We start from the raw sequence: 15,000 nt of genomic DNA, 5'->3' as shown, positions 1-15,000 counted from the left end.
GTTAGCATAGTTATTATTACCTTGACCTTCTGTAGATCTACATGTACAAAGTGCACATTATTTACTTTTGAATGCATTACAGCTGTACTGTTTAAGTTCGTTTGTATTATTAAGGTTCTGACCCAAATCCAGGAAATTTTGCGACAACATACACAAAATACCCTGGATTTGATTTTTGAATCGCTGAGCATTCTCTCCAACCTTGAAAAGAAAAGTCCTCTGGCACCCAGGATAAAACACATCTGGGCCCGGTTGTTTGAAACCCAATTAACTTAATCCAGGATTTGCATTCTGATGTAAAGTTTTGCCAAATAACAGCATTGAACAGCATTTGGGAGTAAAGAAATATTTACTCCTTGGTTAATTTTTAATCTGGGAATAGCATTAATCGGCTTTTGAACAACCCGGGCCAAGAACTACAGTACTTACAGTAGTCTTCAAACAACTGGTGCCTAGTTATACATGTACATAAATGTAGAAGCTTCATTTGCATCTTTTATTCCATTACAGAGCACAGGTAATTAGATCAGTCTATTCTCTTCAGGTTGCCATTCAACTGAATGATACTCATCCATCACTGGCTATACCAGAGCTGATGAGAGTATTCTTAGACAAAGAGAAACTTCCTTGGGACAAGGTAACTTTTGGTATGATGCACAATGTAATAAGAAGAGGCTAGAAATGTTTAAAAAGCAAAGAAAGCTGTAGCAAGGAAATATTTAATTGAGTCTTCTTACATGTATTATCTGATGGAGCTTCTATTAGTAGTTTAATTCGCTATTTCAGGAAGTGTTAAATAATTATAATTTAAATTGAAGTTTTGCTGTAACAGTAGTATAATAAAGTGTTCTTGATGCTGCTTACAAAACAAATTAAAAAGTTATTTTCTCATCATGAACAATACTCTCTTAAGTTATTTTTGTTAATTGACTGGTGAGAGAGCATAACATCAATATGTAATGTTATATTCAGGACCGTGATCGCTTCTAGGGAGAATATATATAGTACTAGACTGTTGTCACACTTTTGCATTTTTGATGCACACGCACATGTAAAAATGGTGAAATGAATTATAATTTATGTTGCACAGAGTGCTTATTTCAATTTAACAGCTTCCCCTTGATTGGAAAAGTTCTTTTTTTAATTAGTTATTTAGATTAGTCCCTTTGTTCAAGAGGTAATTTTTCACTTGAACAAGGATAAAAGGGCTAGGTATTAACTAATATTATTCCTTGGTAAAAAAAAAATGAAAAATTAATAATGATGATGATGAATGATCATGATAGTAATAATGATACTGATTATTGTTCTTCTTCCAAATATTTTCAACAGGCCTGGGACATTTGTGTTCAAACCTTCAGTTACACCAATCATACTGTCCTTCCTGAAGCTTTAGAGAGATGGCCAGTGCACATGCTGGAGTATATTCTACCAAGACACCTTCAGATTATCTATGAAATAAATTCCTTATTCCTGAAGGTGATTTAATTCAATTAAGAGGAGAATATTACTATTATAGAAAACTGTTGGTGTAATGAGTAGCTATCTCACAAAGATATTGGTTTGTACAGATTTTCGACTTTGTTTTAGGCAGATTGCTGCAATAAACTATCTAGATTTTTACAGCCAGGAGGCTCTCTGCTCCCCAAAGTTTGAAGGATTTATATCTTTGGTGGCAGTCTGCTTTAACCAGGCTTTCACATTAGAAGTGAAACAAGTATAAGAAGTTTTTGTTCTAGACAAGACTAGCATGATACATGTACATGTACTGTAAGTGCAAACTGGTTTCTCACTGTAAAACCTAAGATAGCTTTGATGTCTGGGCCATTACCACTCTAAATTTAAGTCATATCTCTGAATTTAAATTACGTTATTGAATACTTTTTTTCCATTTATTTATTTATTTTGATCAGAGAGTGGAAAAATTGTGGCCTGGAGACGTAGAAAGGATGCGACGGATGTCATTGGTTGAGGAAGGCCATGAAAAACGCATCAATATGTCACACTTGTGCATTGTAGGCTCTCACACAATCAATGGTGTGGCAGCTCTGCACTCAGAACTTCTAAAAACAACTGTGTAAGTAGGACAATTCTTGAAAACCGCTTTTTCTTGTTCTATGAACATGTACATGTATGTCAATACCTGAGCAGCTTCTTTCAAATGTGGGTATTAAATCAGGTTGGCAAAAACCATGTCCTAATTAAAAATGCTTAAATTACCAATGGTATACTGTAAGTCTTGCTGTTAAGCTACCTTTAGCATGGAGTTTTTTGCCTCAAAATTGTAGCATTATTTACATTATCATTATTCTTGGTTTTCACTCATGTGATCAACAGCCATGTTTTTTTAACGAAAACAAAAGAAAACATTTGAATAATGGTAGAGTTCAATTCCCAGAGGATTGGGTCGGGACACCAACCTGGCCGCTCTTTCTGTGTTTGGAGACACTTATTAACATGGCGGCCCCAGTGATGTCATGTGAAAACCAAGAATTAAGTCTGAGCCCAGTGCATTCACATTGATCTGTAAATCTCAAAACACTCTGTTGACTGTTTTTGGTCAGTGCTGCTATCATGTCATTGAGAGCATGACAGCACAACAGATGATCAGAGAAATTTCTGTTTCCCTTTCTCTATTAACTTTCGTCCTATCTTTATCCTCTGTGGGCACAACGTGAACCAGGGATCGTGTTAACGTAGAAATTGTGCATTTTTACTCAAAAAATATCCAAAAACGCATTTTCAAAATCTGAATGCATCCCGGGACACAGGACACTTGCTCTGTGACGCGGGCTCAGCTCTGGCCTCGGGTCATACATGTATGTGGGCTGACTTTCAGTCGATCTCCGGTAGCGGGTACTCCGGTTTTCCTCCCTACTCAAAATTAACTCCCAGCCTATTCCATCTGGTTGTGGTGCTGTGCGCTGAGGTCACACATGGGTCATGTTCAGGAGCCAAGCGCCTAGTCGGCTGCACAACTCCTTCGGTCCGACCTCATTGAGCTGCACCCTTAGCAATTCAGTCTCAGACTGCGAGAAAGGGCGATTAGCAGGTCAGATATTATTATTATTATTATTATTATTATTATTATTATTATTATTATTATTATTATTATTATTATTATTATTATTTCAAAGAAGCAAACCCCTTTGACAAACAAGGTAAAACTGCACATTGAAAAGGTCAAAAGAATTGCCATTGGATTTATCAGAGTAGGAGACTGGAAACCACTGCAACATCCTGGTAGCTTGCATGCCTGTCCACCATTTTGATTTCTTGCTCCATTGAATTGGAGCAGGTGTAACCGGACAAATTAAAGCAAATGAAACATTAATTTTTGTAGTACATCAAAACCATAGAAATGGATGAACAGAGTTTCAGTGGCTGCAAACAAGAGGTGACAAAGGAGACTTGTCAATGATTTGCAAGGATTGTTCAAAGGCTGGAAAGAAAAACGCTTTCACTACTGGATGCAAGAATTTCGAAAGAGCAGCTTCATTGCAGGAAGCAGTACTAATACATGTGTAAACTATCAGAGACAGTTCTCTGCCCATCTTCGATTGCCCATACCAAGAACTCTTACAGTAGCTATGTGTTAAGTTAAAGTTGTGAGACCAAACAACAATAATAAAGACAAGTTAACATGAGGTCAAGTAACATGAATTAATAACTGCGATTATCAGCACGTTAACTTGATTCTCTCGACAGTTCATGTATACAGCATGTCTTTCATTGACTTTTGTCGAAATATTTCAAGACAGCAACTAAGCAAGCAGCAAACATGCAAAAAATGTGGACTCTCAAGCTTCCAATCAGCGTTTTTCTCAAAACATAACTATTGTGGTTTGATGTCTTCTTTTCAGGTTCAAAGACTTCTATGAAATGTTCCCTGAGAAATTTCAGAATAAGACAAATGGTGTGACACCTCGACGCTGGCTTCTTTTGTGCAATGCTGGATTATCAGACCTCATCTGTGAGGTGAAAATAATTATTGTTTTAATTATTTTAATCTTATTACATAACCCAAGAAGGCCTACACTTCTGCAATGAAAGACTGCTGAAAATATTTCTCTTGACACTAACTTTGACGTCCTATTGTGTTCCTTTGTTACACATGAATGTTAGCAGCGGCTATAGCAGCAGATGGTTAGTGGTGCTGGTGGTGGTAGATTCCAGTTTAGATTTTAGGTTAGCATAAATGATGCTACAATTTCGGGAACTAATATTGAAAACTGCAGGCACATGTACTCAAACAATGAAAGGTACTTCCAGTTACAGTCAACTAAAAAAATTGTAGTTAGATTTCGCACAGAAGGTAGGTGCCATTTTTGACACAAGACATGTCCGGTTATTTATTCCTATTGTTGGCCTTACCTGTCAAGAAATTTGTTTTGTGAGAGATGCAAAGGTTATCTTTGTGACCAAGTATCAAAAATGAGGAGTGACTCTTTTAAGTTTGTCCTAATTTTTCCTACATGTACTTGCATTCTCATGAGAATGTGTCACTCCACTATCTGAATCCATGGCTGGTGCAGGATTGCGGTGCACAAGATATGGAGACTTGTACTCTGAAAATTATTAACATTGGAAAAAATCCCTCTGCATTTCCCTTGATTCAATGCTACAATCAGGGGCAAAAGTCTTGGGACACTCACAATTTGAAGTTCAGGTTTTCTCACTGAGTTTGAATAATTGCCCCTCCCCCCCAGAACAGTGTGCCAATTGTGGACCTATATTTCCTTGTCTGTCACCATCGATTTGGGGGAGGGGGGGGGGGAACTTGCATTTTGAAGCTTTTAGTGGAATTTTGACAGTTTTCAGGCCCATCCTGACATTAGCATCCCCACTACTTTTGCCACTGATTGTAGTTCCAGTCCTGAAAGGTCCTGATACAAGGTTACTTGTAGTTTGCGACTTGTCACAGTTGACTTGAAAATTTGTGTGACATTTACATGTAGACTCGCATAGAGGAAAACTGCCCTACTGTGACCCTTTCATTATTATTCACTTTCAAATTCCATTTTCCTTGTAGAAAATTGGTGAAGAATGGATAACAGACTTGTCAAAATTGAGAAAGTTGGAGCGGTATGTGAAAGACCGGAATTTTAGACATGCATTCATGAGGAAGAAACAGGTAACTGCGCTGAATTTATTGAAATATTTCTGGGTAGTATTGTGTAAACGCCCATACAGATCGGACGCAAATACATTACCGTACTTGAAAGTAATGAAACAATATATTTAATAAAAGGATTGTTTTGCGATTCAGTACTAGGATATGCGTTTCAAAACATTGTAAGTCCCAGAGAAGAGAGTTCATGGGACAACAATGAAATTGAGCATAATTTTCAGTCAGTGATGAAGCATGATTATGGCGGCGGCAAGACAGTTTCTTTCTCCGAAAACTGAGAAGGAAGAAATTGCCTTGTTGTCTGAAATAGTACTTAAAAATGCGAAATACAATACAAAAATGGGTGGTGAACGCTTTTACTGCCTGGTAGAACACAAGAGTGAACAAAAAAGCACAGCTGGAAACAGGTAAATCAAATTGAATTCATGATGAAAATATCGCCATTGTGTTTTGCATTTCAATCAGTAAAGATTTGTGTCAAAAGTTAATAAATACTAATTAGCCAAGTAGGTGTCTGTATTAAAAGTCAATACAATTGATTAATAATTCATCAACCCCAGCCTTTCCCTGCTACCTATTCAATATCTCCCTCCTTGCTTTCAGACAGTTTATTTGTATTGGGGTTTACAGAGGTGCACATGTGACTCAAATACTGCCTATTGATTGGTCATAACTGTTATGAATTAATAATGACTTTTACAATTATAATTATTTACTTCCCCTTGACAATAATTATACTTTTTTACCGATACGGCAGCCATTTTGATTTCTATTGTTTCGAAAGACATTATGGGATGCTCAGGGGGCAAATTAATATGTATTTGCCCCCTGGGCATCCCATAATAGCTATTCGAAACAATAGAAATCAAAATGGCCGCCGTATCGGTAAAAAGGTCTATTACTGGTGAAGAGACCCTGTGGTTCTGTTTACCGATATATATATATTCCCGTTGGAGCCACCTGAAATTTTCAATTGCTTTAATTGTTATATATTATACGTTTCTTAGTATCAAAGTTGTTTAAACAAGTAAGTCGTAAAGAGGCAAAACTACTGAATTATTGTTTTTCTAGGAAAACAAGATTAGACTTGCAGCTTTCATAAAGGCAGAGTTTGAAATTGAAATCAATGTAAACTCTATTTTTGACGTTCAAGTGAAGCGGATCCATGAATACAAACGGCAACTGATGAACTGTCTTCATGTCATTGTGCTGTACAACAGTGAGTGCACACCTTAATTGAACTTGAACATTTTAAATTAAGATGCTTGTTCTTTGGGCAATCAAAGGCCGAGGTGCAAATGATAAATAATAGCAATGATGATGATGTTGATTGCAATGACACTAATAATAAGAGAAGGAAGGCAGAAAGCTGAAGTAGTATATTTCAACACATAATATTACTAAGAAAGTCTTTTAAGGGAACCAGTGTTTGTTGTTGGAGATCGTTGGGTATTAAGAAATGAAGAACTGAGAGACCCAGGGGAATAACAGTCTGAGAATGCAGAAAGTAAATCACCAGGCCTCTGTGTGTCCTAAGGAAACTCGAGAGTTAAAAGTGCACTATAAATCGTTGACTGAAATTCCGGCTGAAGTGGATGTAAATGACGAAAACACAGTCAAGGAGAGCGATACTGACCCAATTGTGGACTTGAATGTTACTCCAGAGCGTCTTTGAACAGGGTTTTTTTCATAGGGGGATCAAAATCAATACACTGTATTTCAGCAGAAGCTCATGACCTTGAAGCGTTTAACTCTCGTTCAGAGCTGAGGTTTTTTAGAGTTTAAAAGTTTCCTTATTTGGATGTAACGTAGCTCGTGCATTTTCCCGCGCGTGCAGCGTCGATTTCATTTTTGTCCATATTTGGACATAAAATTGGTGCCCTAAAATCCCCAGCTTTGTTCCAAGGAAAACAGTTGCAAATTACACGCTTCAAGGTCTATGCTTCTGGGCCCGGTTGTTCGAAGGCCAATTAACTGTAAACTTTTGTTCCATGTTTTCAACTTTTTGGAGAAAGTTTCTTTTGCTTATTTTTGTTTTTCAAGATTAACTTCTTCTAATGTAAAACTTTGCCGAATATCAGCGTTGAACAGCATTTGGCAGTAGAGAAATAAACTCCTTGGTTAATTTTTAATCTGTGATTAGTGTTAATCTGCTTTTGAACAACCGGGCCCTGATTTCAGTCAATGCTTTGATTACTGCTACGTCATGGCCTCGTTTGCATAAACAAAAACAATGATGGCGGTTTTCGATTTAAAAACGTCTATTTTTGAAGCGTTATTATTGGCTGTTTAAGGCGTCTTAAGCGCAAATGAGTAGTCAACTTTCGATTCAGAGAAACGTTTTCCAGGCCGTACTTTCTCTTTAAAGCAATATGAAATTGCAGATGTCAGAGAAGTCAAGGGGGAACACTGATAACTTCGACCCCATTTAACTGTCTTTTATAACTTTCGCCCATTACGATAACGATTTATTACACCATTGTTAAAATTCTCTGTTACAGCTGTAATTGAATCGAGCAAACAGACAATATGGTTGTTTAATTGTATTTTAGGACTCAAGGCTGACCCAAACATGGATTTTGTTCCTCGCACTGTCATGATTGGAGGAAAGGTATTAATGTCTTGTGTTAACACAGATCAAGTCTCCACTGGCATAGACTTCGAGCAGTCCGTTCATAAATCAGTCGAGCGGCCCGCTTTTCTGAAGCAGTCGGGTTTTGTCACGCAAACAAATAGACCGAGGGAGGCTTCATATCTTAATAAAAAATGTCAGTTGAAAAAATTGGCAGGAGCAAACTGCTACATGAAGTTCCTCTAAGCTGGGGTTTCCTACCAGTAGAGAAATATGCAAGAATTGTGGTTGGCTAGTAAGGTCCTCATACGAGATTGGTTTTCTTGTAAAATCGTAACATAGTTTGGCTCGTGAAAATGTTGTGACAAATATGTAGAAGTTGTACGGTACTGATTAGCAACATCTAGGTGCACTCAAAAACTATGACGGCCCCTTTGTTGCATCTTTTTATTATCACAAATTATTTTTGAAATCATTATTTTTCAAACTTCTTTTTCCTTAGTGCTCTTTTCAAGAAGATTTAGGAAGTGTAGATGATACTGTGGCTGTGTTAGAAACCAATTTTTAAATAAAACCTGCGGGAAAAGGTTGATGAGGCTTGCGAGCCTTTTTGCAAAAAAATTGGTACGTCATAGTAAGTTAACGATGACCTATATGCAACACCTCACCTCGGTATTAAACACACCCTTTCTTTTACTCTGAAACAGGCAGCTCCTGGGTACTACATGGCAAAACTGATCATTAAACTCTTCAACAACATTGCAAGAGGTGACGAAAGGTTTTATATTTTCGCCGATTTCAAACCTATGCTCTTTTCCGTGTGTAATAGGAAAACGTGTCTGAAGTTATGTGTATTTTTTGTTTTGTTTTGCTTTATAGTTGTGAACAATGACCCCATCATTGGAGACAAGCTGAAGCTTGTGTTTCTTGACAACTACAGGGTTTCTCTCGCAGAGAAGGGTATCCTTTTGGTATAACGACAAAGACCGTCTTAGTATATAGACTACATTTCAGAAATGGCAACCACCTTCACATTCTTTTTTATTTATGTTAATTAGACCTACTGCCTCATTTTGAAGCAAATGTTCTTTTAGAAATTTGCTCGTCCTAGCGAGGCCAGAAAGGTTTATTATCATTAAAACAGAAGAATATTTTATTTGGCAGCCATTATGAAAGAGGTCTGTCACTCAGTACAGGGCAGCAACAGCAGCAGCATGCGTCGAGCAAATGGAATCAGCAGGCTTGACAATGCGCGAGAAAACATGCAGTTTTTAAAGAAAAAGAAGCAACTAGGAATTGTCCTGTCTTACGGTAAAACATTAAAAATTGTCTTACTGGAAATTATTTTTCTGTTCATGAAGGATCACCCATGACGTTGTACGGTGGTAGGTGAGACACGAACTCTGACCAACATTCGGTGATAGAAACATTTAAAATATTTCTTTTGGTTTTATACTGAGCACTAATTATTGTAGTGTCTCTTTCGACAACAACGCACGGCGATATCTTTCGCCCGCACGCGCACGTGCAGAGTCTACTGATCTATTTCTCGTTTGGTCATTCAATTACTGGGGTAAGCATCAACATTTTTGGTCACCCAATAATGTATTAATGTAACGGTTGGCCAGCTTTTTAATGTAATTTCCTTAGTTACTTGCATTTAAAGGGTTGTGGTGTTTCTGCTGTTCCGATAATTCGTTTGCTTGTTTGTTTAAGTGGCGGGGTTCAGATATATCACTGTTGGCACTTCTTTCTAGCAGTAAGAGGCAATTTCAACCCCAGAGCACTTCTCTTGACTTAGGAAGAGAAGAGCTCTGGAGAACCCTGAAACAAAGTGTCTTCTAATTGGTTTTCGTGAAGAATCAAAAGCGTCTCTAATTGGTGCATTCATGTTAGTACGAGGAGTGAACAGGCTTCGTAAGGATCAAATAGCCAACTTTTGGCTATAAGAACCCCACGGCGCATTTTCTCCTTCTTAGAGTTTCCCAGAGCCTTGGGTCAATCCGAGGCTCCGGTGACGGGAATGCAGTGCTTACTTACTACTCGTAACCTTTTTGTAACCGTGTCTCCTTAACTATGACCCAGTGATACCAGCCGCTGATTTGTCTGAACAGGTAAATTAAAAAAGCACTATATGAAAGCGCGAATTAAAGTTATAACAGCGTTGTAAAACCCAATTCATATTTTGGTAATTAATATGGCCAACGGCAATAATATTGACGCAGATAATCGACTGTTTAATCTTGAGGTGAATAATTGTTTTAGTATAATTACATTAGGTGATTATTTGAAAAATTTGTGTTTTCTTTGAAACAATCATTTCTTCGTCTGTCACCAAAACGGCTTGCGGTCATTTTGAAAAAAAAAAAAATTAGGGATTATCGCGTAGTCACCTCGAGTGCAACCAATCAGCGCAAAGAATTTTGAGTAAACGTACTAACTATTCATACAAAACGTGCATTTTCTTCAAAATAGTCATTTCTTCCTCTGTCACCAAAACGGCTTGCGGCCATTTTGAAGAAAAAAAAACACTTCGCCGGGTGATCATCGCGTAATCACGTCAAGTGCAACCAATCAGCGCAAAGATTTTAAAATAATCATACCAAACCATTTACGACAGTGCCACCAAATACGAATGTATTTGCCACGTATGATGACTTTACAGATATGTAGATCCTAGAATAACGGGCAAAAAATAGCTTGACAATTCCATTCCTTCCAGCGGCATTTTCGAGCCGCTGTAAATAATGTTTTCACGCCCCATCTAAACTAGTTATGAATAGAATTGATTTACGACTTAAAACTTGGGGGTCACTGAACGCGTTTTGTAAAGTTGAATTGTTGTCTTCAACGTTTTCTGAAAGTAAGGTTGATGGTTTTTCTATCCTCTCCCTGGTAAATCAAGACATCTGCACCTGTTGTTTACATTATGGCTATCAAATAGAGAAATCTATGGTACTACAGTGTAGTTCAGAAAATGAACGTTGATGTCCTGAATTTTTCGGGCTTCTCTACGCAATTGCTAAAAGTGCGTTCATAACTGGATTATAGCTTCACTTGATTTCATATGCGCAGTTCAATGTATGATTAACTTCATATACCATTTCATCGTTGAAAGATTCTCTGTTGCTTGCTCATCACTTTGTCATCAAAACCTCAAATCTCGTGATTTTACGTTTTTGTTGTTTTACAGAACCAATGTCGTGCAGCAGGATGATTTTTTCCTCTTTTTTAACCAATTGTATTATATTTTGTGGCGCTGTTGTTGCCGTAAACGTTATGATCGTTTCTTAAACTCCCTAGTAAAACACTTAAAACGACGGATAAGGTATTTCATTAATGTCAATAGAGCTTTTTTTTCAATTGAATTATATCGGATTGTTTTTCTTTACAATCGTGTACGGAAGAAAAAAATGAATTCCTTTAGGGAAACTATTCCGGATCGATTTTTATTATTGAAATGATTGTTTACAGTAGCTCTACATGTGTACGAAGAAAGCTTTGTTTTAGCTCGCTTTTTTCTTAATTATACCCATAGGACTTGCAAATATTTTATGTCTTGTTTCACATTTTAGATATTCGTATTACACCTTATACTTTTTAACTTGATAATGGCGTAACGTAGCGCCGAATCGTCGTTCGCTTTTTTTAAAATGTGTTTTAAAAATCTTTTAGCGTTTAACTTCGTAATCAATACGTTGAGGATTAATGATTTTACTTCAGAAATCGCGCGATAGCCCCCAACTTTTATGTTGTAATTTGGTCTGACTTGTCTCGAGTCTGTTTGAGTCATGATCTGGTAATTTGAGCTGTGAAAGTTAAAGTGCCGTCTAATCTTAGCAGTGGATGCCCTCCACGCTTTTAAATAGCTCCATTCTCAAGATTTTGTAAGTAAAAGCACATAAATGGAATTGGCGAGTCGTTATTTGTCGCTTATTTTAAAGACGTTTAGATTTCCTGTTGTTTCAGGGTATGCAAACATTAATTAAAACCGTGAGGGTCTTCAAACAGTGTTTTTCCTTTAAACAAGGGTCTTCTTATTTTCCAACATTCGCAACCAAGATCAAGTTTTCTGCATGATCTATATGGAGGATAAAATACCTTCATGTTAGGTGGCACCGTCCTCAAAATCCGAAGGAAGTGGGCAGTTTTAATAGCGAGAAAACTCACCAGAAGTCACAATTGATTTTTCTTGGTTTCGGATTGTTTGAGTATGCTGCGTAGGATTTTTGTCGATCAATCATCAAGTTTTTGAAGCTCATTTTGCCATGCAAAAGGTTTAATTACGAAAGTTTATACTGAAATCACAAACCTTGGAGTACACTGGCATAGTGTGGGTTTCAATTTAATGCCGTAAACCAGCTTTGGCAGATGACAGACCCAGACAATGAGATCAGCAATCACACTGCAGGGCGAATACATCCATGCAGCTTGGCGACGCAAAGCTAAGCAACTGTCGAGAAGTCCTGTGTATAATGTAATCAGCAGTACGTGTGTAAAATTTCTTGCATACCTTAGCCTAATTAGATGGAGAGAAAAATCCATTGCTTGTTCTGTTTTTTTTGTAATGCAGATCTCCTTGGCAGGAACAGAAGCTTCTGGAACAGGAAATATGAAATTTATGGTATTGAAAAAAATCCAGTAAACTTGACTATTGTTGCTATAAGTTCTCAAAAATGACGAGTTTGAATTAAAGGCTTTGGGCAACAAAAGCAACCGGCTTTATTTTTAAACGTCCAGGTTATAGTTTGTTAAGGAAACGGTCAAGTTGCCTCAAATATGCCTGGATAAAGTTGATCAACCCATCGTGCTTTCTGTATATGGGAAATTTTTATGTTCCGAGACGTTTTTTATGATTGTTACAATGTTTTTCTTTGTGTGTGTTTGAGAGTTAATAGGCCATTTCCGAGTTCATGTCTGCCTCCTCTTCAAAGCGAGTGTAAGTGCGAAGTTTTTGTTATGAAAATTAGTTTTCATTCATATGTAAAGCAGAACTAATTACCATCACAAAAACTTTGCACTTAGACTCGCTTTGAGGAGGAGGCAGACATGAACTCGGAAATGGCCTATTAACTTGAACTTCAATCTGGGTTTACTGGGGTTTAACTACCGCCTGCTGGAGTTGTCGCAGGTTTACTCTGGTTTCACTCCTCAGGTTGGCCCATAAAAAGCTGATGGTTTGTGTCTCGCTAGTTCAGATTCTTATACTTGTTAAAGTCATTTTGTATTTGCCTCATTAGCCTTCCAAATCATCTACCCAACTTTGTTGTGCTCAATTCTCTGCAGACACTGCCCAATGGTAGAAAATTATTCATTCTTTCACATCAACCAAAAAAAAAAAGGACATAGATGCCAAGATCGTATTCGAATTGTATACAGTAAACACCCGCATATAAGAACAAGTGGATTAAGAACATCAGGCTGAAATTTGGCCAATGAAGCACCATATAAATAAGAACAAATTCAGCCTGATAAATAAAACATGTTCTTAATTCAAAGGGAAAGGGTATTAGGATAAGGAAAGAATACAGTACAGTAACTTATATCAACGTACTATGGTGTTCCAGACCATTACAAACTATAAAGTCTATTACAAAACAGCATTGTATGTTAATTAAACCTCTAGTACTATACAATTTGAGGTATTTCTGAAACCAATTTTAAGAAAATTTTAAGAACACTTTGATGCTGATTTCTCACTAAGCACCCCTCAAATAAGAACACGATCAGCCTTAAACCTGAAAAAAATTTTCTTATATGCGGGTGTTTACTTTATTACGCTGTCATGTAATGTGCTAAGGGCATTGTACAGCATTGTTTATCATTTTCTTTTTGTCAATCAATTTGCCTTTTTCATGTTGACATGTGGACTCTTGCAGATGAATGGAGCACTCACGATCGGTACCCTGGATGGAGCTAACGTAGAAATGAGAGAAGAGATGGGAAAAGAAAATATCTTTATTTTTGGAATGACAGTGGAAGAAGTGAATGCTCTCAGGGCAAAAGGGTGAGCTTTATTGTTTGATAATAGCCCTTTTCACGGTTAGTTTTTCTCATTTGCATAATAATGTAATCTAGCATGTGTGTGAGGCAATTTCGGGCTATTTTTTAGTTATAACCCGAATTGCCTCGCATCCGCGTTAGATTACATTGTAATGCAAATGAGAAAGACTAACCGTGAAAAGGGTTATTATTCCATTACCGACCTTTTTGTTTTTGTTTCTGAACAATTCCTTCCTCGTTGCTAGTACCATTTCGATACCATCGTCATGATCATTACGTTCAGGTTACTGATTTCCTCTTTTTGAAATGTTGTAGCTACAACTCAATGGATTACTATGATAACAGCATGGAGCTCAGAAAAGCCATCAATCAAATCAGAGACAATTTCTTCTCACCCACTGAACCTGGCGCTTTTCAAGACATCGTCAATTCCTTGCTTCACCATGATAGGTATGTGGTAATTGCAGTTCATAGCCTACCAAATGTGAACTTTTTTGCACGTCAGTCATTGAAAAGCCGAGCCAAGTCAATCCGTCAGAATACAATTATTGCAACCAAGGTTGTTCGTCTGTAAAACGTGATTTGGTTAACCTTGATATCAAGAATTTTAAAGGCCGTGGTTTCTGTTGACTACGAGATTCGAAGGGTGTCAGTCGTAAAAAAGAAACCTATGTAGGCCATGATTATTCAGGATATCATTCCAAAACCGAAAGCAATATATAATTTTAATAGTATTATATTATCAACGATGAAATGATATATGAAATGGATCATATATCAACTGCGGATATGAAATCAAGTGAAGCTATGATCCTCGCAGTTATGAACGCAATTTTTGCAATTGCGTAAAGAAGCCTGAAATATTGAGGACTTCAACGGGGTTTGAACCCGTGACCTCGCGATACCGGTGCGACGCTCTAGCCAACTGAGCTATGAAGCCAATTGCAAAAATTGCGTTCATAACTGCGAGGATCATAGTTTCACTTGCTTTCATATCCGCAGTTCATATATGATCCATTTCATATATCATTTCATCGTTGATTCATTCCTCACGGGAACATTGGAACCCACAAATGACCTGAATTTTTCAGGCTTCTTTACGCAATTGCAAAAATTGCGTTCATAACTGCGAGGATCATAGCTTGACTTGAGTATTATATTGTATAGTCAAAAATTAAACAGAGAATGAAAGGTCTTCTGACATAGAAAACCTCGATGTAGTGTCCTGCTTAGCAAGCCGTCCATTCGTGGGTTTTCAAACAGTTTTCTTTTCCATCTGCTTGTATTCAGTCAG

The 15,000-nt window shown here is 37.3% G+C and overlaps 1 protein-coding gene across 1 annotated transcript in view; it reads left to right on the top strand.

Annotated features, from left to right (window-relative positions):
- The window catches only part of LOC138027769 (glycogen phosphorylase, muscle form-like), a 27,571-nt gene that overhangs the window by 11,172 nt on the left and 1,399 nt on the right, over positions 1–15,000 (top strand). The window contains exons 7-19 of the mRNA XM_068875371.1: positions 545–637; positions 1,333–1,479; positions 1,914–2,077; positions 3,864–3,978; positions 5,033–5,134; positions 6,203–6,350; positions 7,684–7,742; positions 8,411–8,471; positions 8,583–8,663; positions 9,789–9,817; positions 12,277–12,327; positions 13,583–13,710; positions 14,022–14,156. Coding sequence (XP_068731472.1) covers positions 545–637; positions 1,333–1,479; positions 1,914–2,077; positions 3,864–3,978; positions 5,033–5,134; positions 6,203–6,350; positions 7,684–7,742; positions 8,411–8,471; positions 8,583–8,663; positions 9,789–9,817; positions 12,277–12,327; positions 13,583–13,710; positions 14,022–14,156 — 1,313 coding nt within the window. The remainder of the gene's footprint in view (positions 1–544; positions 638–1,332; positions 1,480–1,913; positions 2,078–3,863; positions 3,979–5,032; positions 5,135–6,202; positions 6,351–7,683; positions 7,743–8,410; positions 8,472–8,582; positions 8,664–9,788; positions 9,818–12,276; positions 12,328–13,582; positions 13,711–14,021; positions 14,157–15,000) is intronic.

Source organism: Montipora capricornis, chromosome 12, assembly GCF_036669925.1.
Source record: "Montipora capricornis isolate CH-2021 chromosome 12, ASM3666992v2, whole genome shotgun sequence".
Lineage (NCBI taxonomy): Eukaryota > Metazoa > Cnidaria > Anthozoa > Scleractinia > Acroporidae > Montipora > Montipora capricornis.
The sequence above is the reverse complement of the archived record's forward strand: the minus strand, read 5'-3'. Positions and strand labels throughout refer to the sequence as shown.